At 47.4% G+C, this 20,162-nt stretch overlaps 4 protein-coding genes across 4 annotated transcripts; 2 read left to right on the plus strand and 2 right to left on the minus strand.

The window, feature by feature from the left end:
• The first annotated feature begins 6,511 nt into the window (after positions 1-6,511).
• On the plus strand, positions 6,512-8,307 carry LOC125959083 (methionine synthase reductase). The gene is made up of 3 exons (XM_049691860.1): positions 6,512-6,766; positions 6,843-6,986; positions 7,056-8,307. Exons 1-3 carry the CDS (start codon positions 6,671-6,673, stop codon positions 8,187-8,189), a joined length of 1,374 nt encoding a protein of 457 aa, XP_049547817.1. The 5' UTR covers positions 6,512-6,670; the 3' UTR covers positions 8,190-8,307.
• On the minus strand, positions 8,230-9,454 carry LOC125959088 (uncharacterized). The gene is made up of 3 exons (XM_049691867.1): positions 9,291-9,454; positions 8,613-9,213; positions 8,230-8,531 (listed from the first exon to the last, which is right to left on the minus strand). Exons 1-3 carry the CDS (start codon positions 9,383-9,385, stop codon positions 8,298-8,300), a joined length of 930 nt encoding a protein of 309 aa, XP_049547824.1. The 5' UTR covers positions 9,386-9,454; the 3' UTR covers positions 8,230-8,297.
• A 118-nt stretch (positions 9,455-9,572) lies between these two features.
• LOC125959082 (methionine synthase reductase-like) lies at positions 9,573-11,885 on the plus strand. Its single transcript, XM_049691858.1, has 4 exons — positions 9,573-9,713; positions 9,847-10,226; positions 10,287-10,706; positions 10,777-11,885. Exons 2-4 carry the CDS (start codon positions 10,125-10,127, stop codon positions 11,626-11,628), a joined length of 1,374 nt encoding a protein of 457 aa, XP_049547815.1. The 5' UTR covers positions 9,573-9,713; positions 9,847-10,124; the 3' UTR covers positions 11,629-11,885.
• Positions 11,886-11,910: 25 nt separating this feature from the next.
• Positions 11,911-19,809, minus strand: LOC125959077 (serine/threonine-protein kinase PAK 3). Its single transcript, XM_049691854.1, has one exon. The coding sequence runs from the start codon at positions 19,054-19,056 to the stop codon at positions 17,425-17,427; it is 1,632 nt and encodes a 543-aa protein (XP_049547811.1). The 5' UTR covers positions 19,057-19,809; the 3' UTR covers positions 11,911-17,424.
• Positions 19,810-20,162: the final 353 nt, after the last annotated feature.

The following is a 20,162-nucleotide window of genomic DNA, read 5'->3' on the forward strand; positions in this document are numbered from 1 at the left end:
TATATCAGCGCTGACGCTGTTAGTGAGTCGTTACCTTAACATTACATCGGTGGTAGCGCAGCATGAAAATGAATTTGTTAGTCAAAGCAACGTATTCAAGTGTTTATGCACGCTTTGACCTAGGTTTTCGCGGGGCGTTAACATGGATTGCGAAGGTGTGAGAAGTGAAATAAAGCAATCCAAAGAAATAACACAAACCACACAGATACGGCGGATTGCCGTTACACCGGTAGAGCAAATAAAGAAGGAATGAAAACGAAGAAAGGGAGCCCAACGTGTGTACGATCTTCATTGATTGTTTCCCACTTGCAGCCTCCATCTGCTTCTTCTTTACAATTTCTTTGCCCTTTTCTCTGACGGAAGTAATAATTTCACTTCCAACCCTTTCTTTCGCTGCTGCTAATGCTGCCGATGGCACGTGCCGATGACCATCGTAATGGAGGTTTGTGCTTCCAGACGAGAGCGAGAGTAATTCGTAATGATCATAAATTAGTCAGCGATCGTCAGTTCACACCAAACACCCCTCCGCGCGCACCGTTGGCCAGCGTGCCACATCGTGTTAGTTATGTCGCGGAACGGATACGGATGAGGTGTACTAGGACCGCCCCTTTCCCCCCAGAGAAATAGCCGGTGGGGCGGAAAAATGGACATTATTAATGCTACATTAGCAATGGTCTGCACACCCGACAGAAGAGAAGCGTGGAATCGCTATGCTACCGTACCCGTAGAGCAGCATAAGATGCATAACGATTGTTCGTTATAGACGCCCTAATCGATGTTTATGATATTGAGTGTCTTTGAGGCGTGGTGGCCGCATAGGGATTAAGTAAACTGTTTTATAATCGTCAATCTATTTTTCGCTTTTATGCCCGTAGCAGCAGCAATCGTTCAACACTTGTTGATGTGTGGCAAGAGATCGCAGGAGATAAGACGATAAAAATGATGTTAGCATCTTACTTATCGCAGAGAAAAGTATTTTTCGTGGCGTGAAGAGATTTAAAAGGAATGGCAATGTTTAAGAAAAACGAAATGGCTACCAATCTACTAACGCTCATTTTTCAAAGCTTTATTTCTCAGTTAGAGCTTGCAAAAATCGTCAAAAATAATACCATAAAATGGCCATCAATGCTCGAGAGGGTGTTAGTTTTTCTCCGTTTTATTTCCTGGACAAGGTGCACATCTGTCTGATGTGATTTACTTTCGCACTTTCACCTCTCATCAGTAGCCGAGTAGCGGGCGGAGGTGTTATTTGGTGAGGTGCAATTTTCGGAATTAGGTGCAACACATCCGCGTCGCGAATGGACGGGCAGACGAGTCGGTATTAGGCATATACCTCCCCGCACCATCAGGACCATTGAGAAGTACTTTCTTCTCATCCATCCTAGGCCATCGATAAAACGATGGAGGGACAATTTTCTAGATTTTTCCAAAGGATTTACACCATTTTTTTGGCCTGAAAATCCACAGAATATGATGGACCACATTTTGCATTTCGTTTTAACGCTCAGCGGAAAATCTAAAAATTACCAAATAAATAAAAACCAACTCAATAGGAAGCTGTCCAATGCATTCTGTTGCAAGAACATGCGTCAGTAGATCAACTTTTCTCCAGTGACGTTCAAATGAGATAAATTAATCTTGGATTTTTCTGAATCGAGAAAAGTCGGGCAACGACTACTAATCACAACGATTCCGTTGAAAGTCACAATCTGCAGGAATTTCACATTTCCATAAAATTAAGAATTATGCAACCCGAGCCGAGAATTGTGTCAGTTAGTGTTGCGCTATGGGATGGATAGCAAGATATTTGCATGAAATATAGCTCATGCACTCCAGACATCCAGCTTTTTTTCTACTTGCTTTTCCTGAAATAACCAATAATTGTATTTTTGAAAACCAGTCCTTGGGCGCTTCCACGAGTTACCCTCATAACTTATACAGCGGGTTGTAAATCCGTAAAATTGATCAAACGTATTGAACACATTCTCGTGGTGGAATAAACGAACAAAAAATCCCGCAAACACGTTCCCAATTTCGTAACACACGTTATCTCTGGCAACAGGATTAAAATACGTGGTTTGGAATAAATTGGCACACATTCCTGAATTTGGACGGATTAGTAGTCTTCCGGTTTAACCGGAGTGCGCGGAGCAAAGTCCTCATAAAACAGGAAATCCCGTTGAAAAGCTAACTTCACTCGATCGATAACGATCGACGAAGTCACGAATATTCGTCCTGAATCCTATTAGCAGACAGTCCTGTTTTACCAATGGGTATTGTTTTCACACACCTAATTTTTTGCACTTGTGGATCTTGCGTCTAATGCTGCGGAATCAACGGATACGACACTGATTGAGTTTTGTAACACTGAAATCTCGCACAAGAGAAAAAAAACAGTCGGCCCACGTTGAACACTCACCGTACGCAAAAGGGCACTTTCTCCGGGTAAGGCACGTGAATTTGTTCGCAGAAACACGCTTTCGCTGAGGGCACGTCTCACCTTATGCACGATCGACTGGCTACTGGTACCGGTCCTACGGAATGGTCCACACTTTTATAGATCCGGACCTCCTCGTTCGGTCGCTCGATCGATCGAATGGTCGGAACGAGCCTGCGTCATCACCTGGTTCGGGTTTCCTTAGCCCAACTCGGACACTCAGCCCAGACGAGCCGTGCCCACGTGTGGCGTTTTGTTTTGGTTTGTGATCATTTTGCTCCCGAATAAAACCAACCCTACCACCAGCCGACGGGCCGGAAAGGGTACTTTTTCGCACCTAACGCCACCGTATGTGCTGAGCATTTTCCTCCCAAAAACTTTCCATTAACATTGTCGTGAGTACCGGGGTACCCGCGGTCGAGTGGCCATTCGAGCCTCGTTTCGAACGCAACACAACAACCGTACAAAACCTCCCGCAAGCTTCCCGGGTTTCGTCGGATGCTATCCGGTAAACATGCCCGTCGGTCTGGGCCCTCGGCATGGGCTGCACCTTTCACTGAGGCACAATGATGCTGCTAGCCACTACGGCAGTACCACGATTGTGCCAAAAGATTGGCCAAATTCGCCACACGAAGCCATGGCCTGGCGCCCACATGTGGATGGCCACGACACCCCTTAATCCGTTCCGTTTGATAAGTGTTTTTCCATTCCGTTTTCCCTCCCAAATCGGATGCTCTCTGTTCGCGTTGATTCATGGAGTGGAGCATAGAGGATGACTGTTGTTAATACCTTCTTTTTCTGCTTCCTCTTTCGGACTGGCGTGCTGCTGGCGTTGGGGTTTGTTTGTTTTTCCCCCACCCTGCACCTTCGAGTGCATTCGAGGACCGGAACCGATCGAATCGGATTCATCTCCTCGGGGGTATTTTGGCGTTGGCGAAGCGAATCCTAGCCAAAGACGATAACAGACACACACCGGTAGGATAGCATAGCAGGCGGCACAGTATGTAATGATTTTTGGCAAATAACAAGAGCCCCAAAACGAGATGCATTCGAGTGGGCTGCAGAACCGGATCTTTCACTTTCCTCGATTGCTCCTAAGCAAATCCCCTAAAAAATGACGACGCATTGGAGTCTATTGGAGTACGGCGGCCTACCTGTTGCTTCACTTCAAACGAGAAAAAGCTTATCAAGAGGCTCGTAGCTATCGGGATGGATACTGATGATGTGCCGGCGAAGGGATAAAAGTGAGATAAACGGTAAGAGGAAGCAACCGGCATTACATGAACCAGTAGTAGTGGCACCGTGGAGGGCGCGAGGGCACTCTTGTTGTTATTGCGCAATCGTACACGGGTACATCACTTGGCGAGACATCACCATTTGCATTTGGAGCCCAGGGAACACAACACGGAATCTGAAAAAAAAAATCCTTCTCCACCATGCGACCATCAAAGGATCTTGACACTTACTGGAGCCTATTGCGCCGAGAGATCTTCTTGTCTATTAGCGACCAATGGCGGAGACGTGACTTTTCCGGGTAAATCAAGTGTCTCGAAAAGATAGTGGCCCGCCGCCATGGCGCTAGACGGTACAAATTGTCCTCTCCGAAAGCGTACATGCCTTCGATGTACGCGCGTTGGTTTATGACAGCATAATAACGCAACGGATAATGACCGCAAAACCACTCGGCTGGATCCGAAGTGATATCGAAATAGTAAACGGCAGGCGTACGCCTGTAGGTCCTAAGCTGGAATTAGTTTATTCTGTTCATCGTGTTCAACCTGTGTCTTTCTCGCAGAAAAAATGGGTCATTGATAGCGCTGTGCTCTCGATTGGATCGCAGGTATAGCCCGTGATGTTATCGCGATAATGTACCGTTACTTGGATTGCTTTTGATTGATTCCAGATCCAATGGCAATAATTCTCGGCGAATACCATCACGATCACGAAATTGCAAAATGATATCAATGCAACATTTGCTACGTCTTGCCGTGCCGTTCTCTTTTGATATTGATAACATAATACAAATATTTCTAGAGCGTTCTAATTGAGAAATTAAACAGATTCTGAATTAAGATTGCGCCCGTCCGGCATTTACGTGGTTTAGTACACTGCACCGCTATAGTTTAATTAGATTGCCTGCTTTACGTGCTTTCTAATGCCATACATGTGAAACAGGAGTTTACTCTTGAAGGAGCACTGCTTGCGCCACACCATGCTTCATTACACTAAAAAATGTGTGTGTTTATCTGAAATTATCTCACCTTATTATTTTTGGCTTATAGCTGTTCTATCATTTACGCCGGTTACACCTCGCTTCCCATAAGCGCTTGTTACATACTGGCAAGAGTGCTACCATATATTTAAAATAATTTATTTCAATTCGGTTCCTCGCTTCACCATCATGTTGTGTTGTGTTGCCGATTGTAAATGGCTACTATCAGGCGGCACTTATCGCCGAGTTGCATGAATCGTTCCGAAAGAAAGAAGGGAAAAAAAACAAATTCATCTTCCGTCAGCCTTTGAAAGGCACAGCGAGGTAACATATTGAGGGAATACCGGCCTTCTACGTTCGGACCGAAAAGAATGGCCAGTGGCACACGGCACGGTACGAGCATCGGTGGAGTATGTTGCGCAATCCAAGTAGCATACGATGATGCGTGGTGCATAGCGCGTTAAGGATAGCGAAGGGAAGTCATGTGGAGCTATACTTTTCGGCTATTCCATCAGCTATCTTCACGCACCTGAACCGGCGAGGAGTGGAAGCATTGTTTACCTCGATAGCTGCGGACATTCGCTACGGAACTAGCCTAGTGGTGTTGGTGGTCGAGCCTTCCATGGTTCGCTCGGTCGGCCGGAAGACAATAGGGACGATGTGTGGAACTTGCGTGCGCCATTTCTTGCGATCGCTGCGTGGTTATGTCACGGCACGGGGCTGTCGAAAACCATTTGGCCACAGTAGCACCGGCGTTTGGTCACTAGGATGCATCGGGAGCTGATCTCAGGCTCGTCGATAAGATGATCGACCCAGCGTGATAACATCATCATTTACAGCGTGAAGACGTCCAGTCGCCCGCGTGACCGAGACGGATCGGTGGAACCTGATTTCTTCAGAAAGATCAGATTGAGACTTTCCCCCCTCTTTTTGGTGTGGTACGTTGGCCAGACAGCGATCGTCATCTGCGGAAGAAATTAGCTATTGTAACTCGCTGCTTCCCAATTCCCCGTACCGCTTTTCGGTTTGGGATTAATTGGTTTGATTGATTGGTCCGATATTGGATGCCAGCGAAAGGGTTGGAGGAGATGTTGATTTGGACAGCGAGATCACTGCGGGGACAGTCCATCTGTCTAAACACATCACCACCGCCACGCTTTGATTTGATTAAGTTTGTATAATACGAACGAAGATGGGACGATTACGTCGATGACCGATCTCGAAATCTGCACGCTGGTGCCATCGTTGGCTTTACTTCGGTACGGGAGGATCGGTTATATCGGTTTAATTGCATAAATCGGTCATATCTATATCTCATCATATGTGTCTTCTATTGAGTAAAATATGTTGATGGGACTAATTTTCTTTAAGTGACAAAAATTTAACAAAGAATTTTCTACAAATAATCAATTTATCGGAAATAGCCATGTCGGCAGATCGTGGACTGCCTAATGTTATGCGAGAAATGCCCTGACTTTAATTTTAATACAGAAAAAGTAAACGATTGCTCCTGGGACTTGTGCTTCTCATACAAAATTCATATTCCCCAATCCATATCCACATCCAAAGTATCCCGAGGACACAAAACGTCATTTCTTTTCGTGGCATTGCGAGCATTCAATTGGTTAATATTATCCTGCAGTTTAACCATCAACTCATGTTTTATTGAAGGTAATCCAGTGAGTAGAATGAAAAAGAGATAACTGAAAATTGATAATTATAACGACACGATTCAAAATGAAATCGATGAAATCGACGAAATCGACGAAACTGGTAAACGGGAGCACTGAAGCAGGCTTCTTAAACTCGCCTAGCGTTCTGCGTGCGAGTGTGTGCGCTTCTCCTCCGTAGTTCCTGTTGTTTTTAATAATTTTGCCGCAAATATTTGGTTGTTTCGGTGCGATCGAGAAACGTAGGCACTAATTAGCGGAGGAAATAGCGAGAGAAGCATCTGAACAGTATTCTCATCCGGGTTATCGTAGTATACTGTGACACCAAACGTTCGTTTCTATGGTGAAACGATGAACGTTCTGGAGCAATTTAAGGCAACCGCCTTGACGCATCCGAAGTTGCCGGCACAATTTATAGAGCTGAATCCGGTCGAAAATGGACAAGGGGTAAGGAAGAGGACGCCCGCCACTGGTTATCAAGCACGTAAAGGTCTAATCGTGGTTTCATTTCCCTCCGGAACAGCAACAAGCGGATCATCTGCAAAGCGAGTCCCGGCAGCCGTTCGGATCGAGCGATGTCCACAAGACTAGCATCCTGCACTACCGTGTGCTGGCCGAAGGAGATGATGTGAAGACGGTTTACGAAGTCACGATTAAATTACCACCGGTAAGCCACAGCACTCTGCTGGCGTACTGTGCCTCACTTAGACCCATGAATGCTCTCCCGTTTTTTTAGAGCCTTGAGGAGGATTACTTTCCGGGAGATACGATCGGTATACTGACCTACAACCTACCAAGTGAGGTGGATTACTTACTTGATCGCTTACATCTACTTCCGATTGCCGATACACCGCACGAGATGAAGTTAGTGAAGCCGATCAAGAAAAAGAATGCCGAGCTACCGCACTACGTGCCGAAGTTATTCACACCTCGGCGTCTGTTGTCCGAGTGTCTCGATATACGGATTACACCGCGCAAGGTTCTCCTTCAGGCACTGTCCAGCTACACGACGGACGAGTGCGAGAAACGTTTGCTGGAGATTCTTTCGTCGAAGGAGGGTTCCAATCTCTACAATGAACTCATCATGAAGAATGAGATGAATCTGCTGCATGTGCTACGGTACGTGGCCAGCTGTAGGCCCCCGTTAGCCGTACTAGTGGAACACTTGCCTCGCCTGCAGGCTCGGCCCTATTCCATCGCGAGCCATGGACGGGAGAACCAGTTCCGGATCGTGTTCGCGATGCTGAACGATGGGCGCGTTGGACTGGCGACGCATATGCTCGAGAGCAAGCTGCTACACCCGAATCGCTGCGACAAGCATCTGTATATGTATTTGCGTCAGCTGAAGCCCGTCTTCCAGTACCGGGAGGAGGATCTGGAGCGTAACATCATTATGATCGGTCCTGGGACGGGGATGTCCCCGTACCTGGGCTTTCTCGAGTATCGCAAGCGAGCGAAGGTCGCAGCGTTGTCCAGCAACCGGAAGCTGAAACTCGGAACGGCATGGTTGCTAACGAGCTGCCGGTATCGCGACCGTAATTCGCTGTACGACGAAGAGCTGAAGCAGTACCTGCAGAGTGGCCTGTTGGATCGGCTACACATTGCCTCGTCTCGCGATGTGGAGAGTCGGTACAAGTTCGTGCAGGAGATCATCGAAGATCGAAAGGAGGACCTGATCGAGCTCCTGATGGAGGATTCGACGAAGCTGTACCTTTGCGGCGAAGGTCGCACCATGCTGCCCCGCATCCAGGACACGATCGTGACGTGTATGAGCAAGGTCAAGAGCATACCAAAGGCAGAGGCCGAATCCTTGCTGGCGGAGTATCGGAAAACCGGCAAGTATCTCTACTACTCCATGATACGGTATTGAGACAGTGCGAAGCCAGAGGCGCGTGGAAGGATTTGCATATACATATATATATATTTATAGAATGATTCCGATGTTGCGTTACGTCGAATAAACGTCCTAGAAAGTAGTTTATTTTTTACTATGCGCAGTCTTCTTCAACTGACGATACATCTCGATCACGTTTTGTTGCTCCCGTTCGATCTTCATTCGTGTTGCGACGGGTAGATTCTTTCGTTTGCCCTTTAGATCGATTTTCGTCGCTGCCGCTGGTTTAGCCTTCTTCGATGGTGTTTGCTGTTGATCGTCCGCCTCGTCTCCCTGTGGGTCAATCATTGCATGCAGCAGTAGGCGTTTACTTCCAGGCTGCGGAGATTGTAAGTAAGGAATCATTAGAGTAAGCGTAGAATCGTGCGGCTACGCAGTTAGTGTAACGTCGCTACTCACCCGTGAGGCACCGTCCTGTTTGTTGGCTCGCCGAGGCAACGTGTTCAGCGTAGGTGGCCCCTTTACAACCTCGCCAAACTCAACTTTATCGTACTGATACTCGCGCAAAAGCAGATCCTCCTCACGGCGTTTCTTTTCCAGCTCCTTCTCCTTTTTCTTTGCCTTTTTCTCGCTTAGTGTAAGTTTCTTGGCTTTCGCTTCTTCACGTACCTTTGCACCTTTTTTGCCATCCTTTCCCGCTTTGGCGTTTCGGAGGCGCTTCTTCAGCATAGCGTCCACTTCCGTGCCCTTGCGTTTGCGAATGTTGATCGCTCCGGTAAGCTCATCGCGCTCGACCTCGACACCGTACTTTACACCGAAGTTTACTTCCGCTTCTCGCTCCTTCTGAATCGTGGTGGCACGGTGCAGGAACGAGGATTCCGTTTCTTTCGCCTGTTTCTGCACCACTGTGTTACCGATGCTGATCTTCGGTCGGTCGCGCTGTCTCGTGTGTCCTGAATCATGGTTGGCCTTTTCCTTGAGCTGAATGAAGCGCTTGAATGCATTTGAAACTTCCTGCACGTCGTGCTCTTTCGGAGGGTTATTGATTTTATCTTTAATGCTAAGGAGATAAACGAGAACATCCTAGTTACCGTAGGGCAAGGGTTGAGCGTTTCCGAAATTTGATGAGAAACTTACGCGGCCTCCTTTTCTGCTAAGCGCTTCAGTGGATCTCGCACACCGTGCCGTTTTGGGACCGGTATTTTCCGTTTTGTTGGACCGAATCGTCCCATTTTTTTGATTCTGTTGCAGAGTTAAAGAAAACCACCAAACAAATCACGATTTACAAACAATACGAAACATGTGGTGACCGGCCGCCCGAGTCGCGAACGCAGGCCTGTAGACACATTGCGATTGCTGCACAGGCAGAGAGTTTGTTTCCCTCTTTTCTCCTCCTCTGCACTCGTTGTTTTCCTAACACCACCAGCTCGTTCGTAAATCGCGGGAAAATGGGAAATTCTTAACTATATTCAACTTCAATAAAGATCCCTAAAAACCACGAATCTGAAAGTAGAAAAAGGATCTTAAATCCATTTACAACACCAACAGAACCAACCCCAGGTGAGAGTACAGAACTCCGGGCTGCCGAGATCCGGTAGTCCCAAAAGGAAATCATCAGAAACAGCACCGGCAAACATAAATGTTGGCAATTCTCCAAGGACCTGTTGGATTAACGATCGATTTCTCTTTCCAGGCATCATCACGGCAAGAACTCCTGCAATTAAGATACCCTGTCTCAAAGAGAACGAACAGATTACACCTAATCGGGCCATCTCACATCCGGAACGTCCGTGCAGAGAAATAATATTCGAAATAGAGCATCAACAGAAACAACTGTAGAAACCACAGAGAAGTGTGACACGTGACCTTAGTATCCGGTCCTTAATATAGAAGAAGGCTATATCCTCAGAGTAGCTTGCGAAGCTGGATTCAACAGCTGTACTGGGGAAAATCCTCATTGAAGAAGAAAAAATGCGGTCCGCCGAGTTGCTGAACGTTATCGAGGAATACGATGGACGGCAATTATCGTTACCACCGGTGCCAGTTTCGTTTATTAAATTGGAGCCAAGTGATGTAAGTCCTTGCGGCTTGAATTAGGATATCATTAGCTTTAACCTGTCTTTACGAATCCAGGACACAGCATCCGTACCAGTGGAGGACCATTTACAAGCCGGAGTAGCGCAGCCCTTTGCGGCTACTAAAGTGTTAATTGGCACTGTAACAAGCACTGTTACGTTATGCGAGGGAGAAGATATTAAATCAGTTTACGACGTGCAACTGGGAAACTTCGAGCAGACCGGGCATCGTCACTGGCCTGGTGATACGGTTGGAATTCTAACCTACAACCTACGGGAGGATGTTCAATACCTTTTGGATCATCTGGGCTGCGGAAAAAATGATTCGGCAGCTTCGACGGTAGATAGCAGATGGCATGTGGAGGTTGATAAAGGAACTACCAAGAAGGCAGCCAAAGTACCACCCTTCATACCGACCACGGTTACCCTGAGACGACTGTTCGCCGAATGTCTGGACTTACGAGCCATACCGAAAAAGGTACGATGGGACGCTATGTGAACTGCTCATTGCAAATCTGAACTAAGTGCTGACCACTTTTTTCCAATAGGCGTTCCTCCGTGCTTTGGCGTCGCATACAAGCGATACTTCCCAGCGACGGTTCTTAGAAATACTGTGCTCCAAAGAGGGCACTGCGGAGTACGAAAAGATTATTCTGAAGCATGGAAACGGTTTTCTGTCGCTGTTGAAGCTTGTACCTTCGTGCCTTCCTCCGGCGTCCTTGCTGGTGGAGCATCTTCCTCGGCTGATGCCTCGTCCCTACTCCATCGCTAATGCGTACCGTGAGGATGCAACTCGACCGGTGATACGGTTTCTCTTCTCGTACAATCCCACCGAACCAGGCATTACAACTACCTACCTCCAGGGTGTAAAGCTGGGTTCACAGGTGCACTTTTACTTCCGCCAAAGCAGCGACTTCACGTATAAGGACAGCGAACTTGCTAATGACGTGGTGATGGTTGGAACCGGCACTGGTATTTCTCCGTATCTTGCCTTTCTCGACCACAGAGCAGCAGCTCTGGCAACCGGTACCGTCCTCGGAAAGGCACGACTGATAGTAGGCTTCCGTTACCGAGATCGAAGCTACCTATGCCGCGAAGAAATTGCAGAATATGTGCGTAGAGGCGTACTAGATGGTTGCCATGAGGCATTCTCGCGAGATGGTGATGCTCGCTTTAAGTACGTCCAGGATTGCATCGCAGAGCACAAAGCATCGATCGAGCAAACGATGGGTGAAGGTGGTATATTCTATGTATGCGGAGATTCCAAACTGCTCTTACCACAGATCGCCGATAAATTTACAATGACCATCATAAATGGCGGCGGTAATGCAGTGTTGGCCGGTACCAGTGTAAAAACATTGAAATCAGCTGGTAAATATAGGGAAGACGTTTGGTTGTGAAACACCAAGAGAAAGTGTAGGAAAGTGTTTTGTAAAAACAACTGAAAAATCGCTCATCAAATGAGCGACAATGTGTTACATGGAAAAAATGGAAAAATTGCATTCTTATTAAGGAAAAGTTCCTAATTGAAACCCGACATGGTTTGTTCGTTGAAATAAAAGTATCCCAACTGCAAAAAACAACTTACCTGCAGCAATGGCCTCAGAAGCGCGATCATGTTCGGATGTTTCAGTACCAGACGCTCCAATGTTCAATGCGCTCTGCTCTTTACACACTTTCTATTCTAAATATATCAAATGTTGGACCATTTTATTGCGCGATAATAGTAAACAGTAAGGCCTTTACTACAAAATACAAACTCTTATCATCGATAAAAGGGTGTTGGTGTAAATTTTCGTTCAAAAACCGGGTTCCTCGTACTTTCTTGCTATAAAATACCATGAATGTCGTGAATACCGTTTCTAGTACCAGTCTAATATATCCTACATATTTGTGTATATATTGTATACGGTAAAACCAAGCGGTCTAGCTCGATTGACACACCCGGAGCGCACTCGAAAAAAAATGCCGTGATGGCATTTGCATTATGGATGGTTTAGTGTGTAAAGGTGCACACAGTTACGGATAATGTAATGGTAATGCTATCGAAAACCAAAAAGACAACATAGTATACTGTACTGTGACTAATTATTAAATGCTGATTTGCACCCGATTTGGAATGCGAAGCATGTGGCGTCGTGATAATGCGTGCAGATGCACTAAATTGAATTACATCCAATGATACATATCATGGTGGCGCAATAAGCGATTCGCTCTCATGCTCTATCCCTCCCTACTCGTTGTGATGGTATTTGCGGCACGATTATTTACAATCTATCTATTCACCTACCAAGGTCTGGGCGTAGGGTAATTGATTAAAGAAATTGTCGTATCATCCTCACGGTGTCTCGTATTTACAACAGTCGCGCAGTGGCCGCCACATCATTTCGTCGATGGATGGATCGATAATTTTGAGTTTTTCATACTAAATCTTGTTATGGCTTTCGTCTAGTTCTAACATGTATACTATACAACTCGACTGGCTTCGTTGGCTTGCTGGTAGGAAAAAAAAAACTTCTCTTTCACCTCTATTTCCCTCATAAGGCTCCCCAATCAATGGACCTGTTTTTATCCAATAGCGGCATGGGTTTCGAATTCACCCTCTACTACTCCTCCGTGTTACAATATGCTTCCTCTACAACGACGACACATCACACGCGACTCCACATATCAAGCCCCTAAAAGGCTATACGTCATTCTTCCATTGTCGGTCACGCTCGACGTGTGTGCTGTGGCCGTTGCTGCAATCGAACATTACGTTATCATCAACTTGTGGTCATTCGCCATGCTTTACTTGCTCTTACTTGGACATAATTTCACTTGTTTTTGCGACCGGGCGATTGGACGGATGGCGGAAACTGGTATTCAATTTGTGTGTTGTAGCCGTCTTGGAATCCACTAATGTTTTGCGCAGTCGATGCATTACATGTGGTGCTTGGTGGCTATATGAACGTTTGACTTCACATGCAACATAGACTGACAGTGTAGATAGCACTGACGGTAAACAACGAGCATGCTGTGGGCAATATTGTTGACATCCGCGGCCAATTTCTACTTTCGTGCCGATCGCGAAAAATGACCGTGACATATTTATTCACTGGATATTGAATCCGCAGATAGATTAGCATCACGGCTCGTTACATGGTTGCCGATATCTCGCGTTGAACGCTACTACCCTCACTCAGCTATAGTGCCACTACGTGTTGAGACCAGCAGCTGATAAGATAAAACCGGAAGTAGGTGACATAAGCGCAAACCGCAACAGAGAACGTTTCGTGACCGGGTGAATGATGGACCAACGGAACGCATAATATAATATAGCGCTAGCAACTGACGATCGGGAACGTTCAATCGTACAGGGCAGCCCCACACCCGAACCGTGTTATCTCTGATAAGGGTGTTGAGATAAATGGTAATGAATCCTCAACCTGGTTCGGCGGGATCGACTGCAACATTACGTCGTATCTGGAAAGCAGTTATCAAACAATTGTCCCGCCGCGTAACTCAGTTCGCTATTGATTGATCCAGCTAGCGGTAGAATGACTCATGGCCACGACCCGGCATGAAACGGCTACCTAGGGTGTGTCATGAACAGTTGAAACATCTCCTTATCAATGCTATAAAGCAAAACAAGTAGTAAAATGGCGAAACGCACTTTTGCTCTTCAGTACTTTTCAGTTTTAAGCCGGTCAACTGAATGAGTGTTTGACTTCTTCCGCCTCCGAGGTCCACAATCAAATGATACGGCCACTTATTTGATGTAAGTGTTTCACTTCGCGTAATGTGGAGTCGGTTCCATTGCGCTGAAACAGCACAAGAGGTCAAATTAATTTACATTGACATCACCGGATAGCAGATGACGCGAGGCGAGTAAGGAGGTTCGCCTATTCGCCTGAGACGTGCACCCGAACTTGATTGGACAAGTTGGTGTAGTGAATCAGTTGAGTAACAATTTACATTGAAGGTTACGGCATAGTTAAATTAACAAAGCCAAAAACAAATAAAATGAATTCCTACGACATCGAGTTAAGTAGGGATTGAAAAATCAATTGCCATTTTGGATCAAATGTGGCAGTTGAATACTAGCTGTAAGAAGAAAAAAAAAGCAACAAAAAACATCCATCACCATTCCTATGCTTTGGCGACGGTTACTATGAACAACTCAATATTTGCTCGTGACGGATGGGAAATCCATGCGACACCGGCAGCCCTTTTGTTGTCGTCGTTAGCGGTACCCCGCGTACCGCTTATGCTAGCACGTGTCTATTGCGATGTGACAACGCTACCACTATCGCTATCGAACCGCAAGCTCTCGCATTTTGCATACCGATATCTGCGTCGGCCTGTGCGCCTGCCGGTTTGCTTAGGATTTGCCATTCTTGTCACCAGAGACAAGGTTTCTCGATTTTTTATAGCCTGACTAGAGCGTCCATAACCGCAGAGAGGCGATAATGATCCCCTCTCTTCCTCTCTTCAGTTTGTTCGAGATGATGAATCATCGTACGGGCTACCTTGATGCAATGTTTACTAAAGGCCCAGACTAATGCTCAGGCATTGGTGGTAGCGTGTGGCGACGGTTTTACCTTCTCTCGCTTCAGTTTCTACTTCGGGACTTCGTGAAAATCATCCATGACTCATCGGGTTTAACGCAGCCAAACGTTATTTCTCTTTCTTCCACGGCGACAGGTCTCTAAACTGGCTTTCACCGGCTAAAGAGAGTTACAAGGCGGTTAAGAGAGTGAAGCTTAGACGATGAACCGATCATCTACGAAGTGTTTTCCACGGTTTCCATCGCTAAGGGTTGCTCTATGCTGGATCGATCGTTAGTGGAATGTGCTAATGGAATGCGGTAAAGAGTGCTGTTGCTCTGTGATGATGATTTCCCGGGATTATCCAGCTTCCAAATTATCTCGGATGCCGTACGGCGTGTGATCTGACCCGGCTATGCTATCGTCACGAAACAGACCGTTAAAATTTTTTTGCCAGCAACCGAGAACGCCAAGAACGGTGCTCAGGCTAGGAAGGCCGCGACGTATGGCTTCTGTCGGGTAGCATATTTATGTTTTCGAGAACATTTTATTTTTAAACATTCAGCCGACCGAGCACCAATGCCCTAATGGGACGACGGCTTCCAGACGGGCAGAGTGTGTGTGTGTAGCATGCGGGTAGCGTGTGCAAAGATGAAACTGGCTACCGGATAATGCTTTTTCTTACCAATTTCTCCAACTTTCGAAGCAGAAACATAAAGAGAAGAGCTCTGCCCGTACTAGCACACACATGGCTGCCACCTCCTACAGTTGGTGACACATGGACGTCGGAGGGTACGAATCCATGATACACACATGTTATATGTTCTTGTTGGCTAACAGAATACTCCATGTTTCACCGCAAGCGTCATGGTGTATACGCTGGGGCTGTTGCCATTAGATTATGAATTACCGTCACTGGAGCGTGCCGGTGGGCAAATGGGTGGTCTTGGCAAACGGTCGTCTCAAGATCGGTGCACACAAGAAAAAGTGCTAACCAAAGCTTCCGAACGTTCCGGCAAACTACCATGCGGCGACAGAACAGAGCAGTGCTACACCCTGCACCGTGCCAGCGTGATTTTCCACAATGAGATGTAAATTGTAATAGAATCATGCGTCAACCCAGCAGGCAGGCTGCGGTTGCTACTCAACAGCCGGCAGCACACAGTTTGGTTGGTTGGCTGATTGAATGCAATTTCTGTTCACGTTTCCCCATGAACTCCCCGGTGAGGCCGGAAGAAGTGTAAGACACGCACAGCAGCGGTAGGAGCAGGCTCTGCAGGTTTTGGAGGACGACCGGGTTTGTGCTGCTATGTCTGCCTCCCTCTTCCTTGTGATGATGCTTGTCTCGGCCTGCTAAAGACTGTCTGGGCATTATAATTGACTATACGTGAGCTTACAGCAGAGCAGCAGAGACGACATCGTCACGACCTCCGTCGCCGTCTTCGATGAGGCCATCGAGTGTGTGTATTTGTGTGATACTGAATCGAGGAGGTTTGCTCCAGACCGCATAGCCAAGGCACACTGGCAGCATACACGACCGCCGAGCTAAAACACCACGGAGACGGAACCAACCGTTTTTGTCTTCTTGTGTGCGTTGTCTCGAGTCAAGCGGACGTCGTCGCACTTCATGGCTTACTCTTTTTTCCAACCCTACTTTGCCTGTCGCACTGTCGTCGGTTGCAGTCGGAGCGGTTTGGTTACGGCTAATCGCGAAGGAACATTACTATCGTTGTTGGGCTCCAACCCCCAGAGGGACACTCTCAGTGACATGCTCTTGTGTTTGCGCGAACTCCAACGCATACAGGCGGCCATTTGTCGTTCCGTATCATCTCCCGTCATCTCTTCATCGTGGCAAAAGTCTTCCAATTTTAACGTAACGGAATCGCCCATAACGGAACCCATAAAACTTAACATAACGGAACTGATAAATAATCGAGAAATATTTAGGTATTTCCTCTGCCACCTTGCAACCAGACAGACGTAACGATGTGGACATTACCAAATACAAAAAATGCCCAAAAATCAAAGCTTAGTTCTTTTGGAAGATAACACGGTTTGGCGGCGGCTACTAACACATGTTGAATGCACGTCTACCAAACCCAATGTAACCCCATCGATCGCCATCGGAACCTGGTCGATGTTGCCCTTATCATTTCTATTCGCTGCCGTCCCTGTGTGTGCGCCCATTGATTTGCTTCGATTGTGGGACGAGCCGTCGTTAGCTCTACTTCTCTTATCTTTAAGCCTGCCGTCTTTCTGCCTTTTACGGGCCGTTGTGAACGCACTGCAGAGCACTATCGCTTACGGTGGTGCTTCTACGCGGCAAGAAGCAAATGATCACCGTGTTTTTGATGCCATATCACCTCCTCGCCCTGTCTATTAAATGTGTTGCACCAATCATTAAAAAAAAAAAGAACTTCCATTACTAACACCGACAACCGTCCGCGGTTCGCTATGGTTCGTACGCAAACGCATCATCGAAGGGTTTTAGCCAGAAAGGCACTAAATCTCACAGCCACACATACGGCAAAGTTTGCGAACCACTCGCTATACGGATACACCGATAACGCCCCGGGTGTTGCCTAATGAGTTTCATAAAAACAAAACATGGAGGACACTTCATACCGGAAGAGGATGCGCCACGGGGATTACGGATGCACGGACAGTTCAGTTGTCTCGTTTCAGCAGCCTGCGTGCTGCCTTGATGAGCGGCGTCAGTGTTCGTAGCTCCATGCAGTCCTGCAGGAACGGATGGCGCAGCAGCTCGTCGGCCGATGCCCGCATGTCGACCTCGACCTGCAGGCAGCGATCCAGAAAGTCTTTCAGATTGTCCGACAAGTTGTCCCAGCTCTTCACTTCAGGCCGACCGTTGGCCGCGATCAGGTAGAGCGCACGCAGGGGTGGCTGGTTGAGGTACGGAGGTTGTCCCTCGATCATCTCGATCGCCATGATGCCCAGCGACCAGATGTCGACCTTCTTACCGTACTGCTTTCGTGTGACGACCTCCGGTGCCATCCAGTACGGTGTACCAACCATCGTTTGTCGCTTCTCGTCACCCTCGATGTTAGCACAGAAACCGAAATCGGTCACCTTCACCGATCCGTCCATCCCCATCAGCACGTTGTCCGATTTGATGTCACGATGGATGATGCCTTTCGAGTGCAGGAAACTGATCGCCATGAGCACCTCCCGACAGACGGCCGCAATCTGGCGATCCTTCATCACTGTCTCGGTCACAACGTCCGTCAGCGGTCCCCCGTCCATGTACTCGAGGATCACCCACAGCTGATCGACATCCTCGAGGTAGTACGCCTCGAGAAAGTTGACCAAATTCTTGTGATTAAAGTCCATCAGGACGTTGATCTCGTTCAGTATTGACTCCTTCGACGATTGGTTCTTCATGTCGATGGTCTTGATCGCTACCTTCTGGCCGGTTTGGCGATCATGCGCAATGAACACTACCCCGGACGCACCCTTGCCGACTTCCACCGTCTTTTCGTACCGCTGCAGCGGATCGCTTAGGTTGCAGATACTTTTCAGCTCTCGGTACACTTGCTCGTCCGATTTTGGTTGGCGGGCCAGCTTCTCCTTCGGCCGCAGAATCAGATCACCCTCGCCGAGGTCCGGTTCCTGATCGAGACTGTTGATGTTGTTGTTGTTGTGGTTCCCGCTGGTACCGAGCTCGTAACAACTTTGGTGCGTATCGATGGTCTGCCGTGTGTCGGGGTGAATGATCATCGTTTCCTTGTTATTGCTGCCGGCATCGATCAGATGCAGATCGTCTATGCCCTTGTACAATTTACTGGAGTAGTTTTTCGGTTTCGGTTTCAGCTGCGGTTTCGGTGGTTTCGGCTGCAAGGTGGCGCTCTTCTTCGGTAGGGGCGGTGGAAGTTGGGGTTGTGGCGCTGGTTCACTCTCTTCACTGCTACCCTCCAGCGAATCCTCGCTTTTGTGCATATTTTTCTGATCGAGATACAGGTCGATCGATTCCGTTTCCTCGTGGATGACATCTTCGGTGATGAACGGTTTGAACGGTTCCGTCGCTTCCTTCTTTTTAATCGAGTAGCTGTAGAACTTGACCGCCTGGTAGGCCGCTTCGGGGTTCTGGTTCTGTTCGTCGACCGTTATCAGCGCATCGACCATGCGGCACCACGATTTGGGTAGCCCCTCGAAGTGGCCCGTCTGCTTATTCTTGGTGACATGCAGCCCATGCACGACATTGGTTGGCATTCCGATCTCCGAGATTTTATTCCGCTCCGAATCTTTCGTTCGGCTACGGCCGAAAAGGTTCTTCATCATCTTGCTGAGCGCTGTCGGAACGCGAGTTCACAGGGAAATAGGATGCTGCTGATAAGCACTAGTAGCTGCTGGTAGGAATGCAGGATGTGCGTCAAGGAAACCTGCACGAGAGTTTATTTCCAGCGAAAAATCTCACATCGATCCACGAAGAAACTTTACTAAAACGGCCAACACGGCGAAAACACGATAATACCGTCACCTTTGTGCGTAAAAGTGCAGAGAAGGCATTCACAATAGACCAGGGGTGGGTTGCTTATCTTACTGGAAATATTTTCTCGGGGATTCACGCACGAACACGCCAAAAACTCTTCGATGCACACGATCACTTCACCAACACAGCGACGCTCGCGCACACATACGCACGGTTTAAGTGTCGACACACTTAAACTTCAATGCTTGTTGGCACAGAAAGCATAAAGTGATTCGAATTTCCGTAAGAATTCTGCTGCGAGATCACTCAAAGGCCACTCGACAAACGCACGAACTATGACGAATCATCGACTCCACCCCTCATAATTTTCGTACACCATAATAAATGCACCACGTCACACACATACGCGCGCACACATACACACGCGCTGGAAAAACGAAAACGTACTAGCTGGAAAACACAGCACGGGCTGGCGACCTAAGCGCCGAGGACAGATTTTCCACCTGATTTACTAGCAGCGGGATCCACGGGTAGAGTTTACTCATCGGCAGTAGTAAAATCACAAAAACAAAAAAAATCTCCAGAACACCAGGAGGGTTTTTGATCGAATTGAGCCGCCGAGTAGTGACACTTCGGGCGGCCGTTCAGCCGCCGTCAACGGGTTCAGGGGGTTTTCTGTGGCCGTTTTGCTGTTTCGCGCGGGAGTTTTTATTTATTTCTTCGTAAATTTTAGTGCATCTTGTGTTTTCCATACGCTACTCAGACGCATTATAAGCATACACAGTGATATAATATAGGCCAAAATCTACTCCTTTCCTGGACAATGCAATGTATTTCAATTGTTTGCATTTCATTCATACTCAAAGAGTATTGAAGCAGCTAACTAGCGGAAGCGGAAACGTGATTCGCTTTTTCTTAAAGTTCAAATCTTTGCCAACCCAACCGGCTATGGATT

The sequence above is a fragment of the Anopheles darlingi genome, chromosome 2 (assembly GCF_943734745.1).
Source record: "Anopheles darlingi chromosome 2, idAnoDarlMG_H_01, whole genome shotgun sequence".
Lineage (NCBI taxonomy): Eukaryota > Metazoa > Arthropoda > Insecta > Diptera > Culicidae > Anopheles > Anopheles darlingi.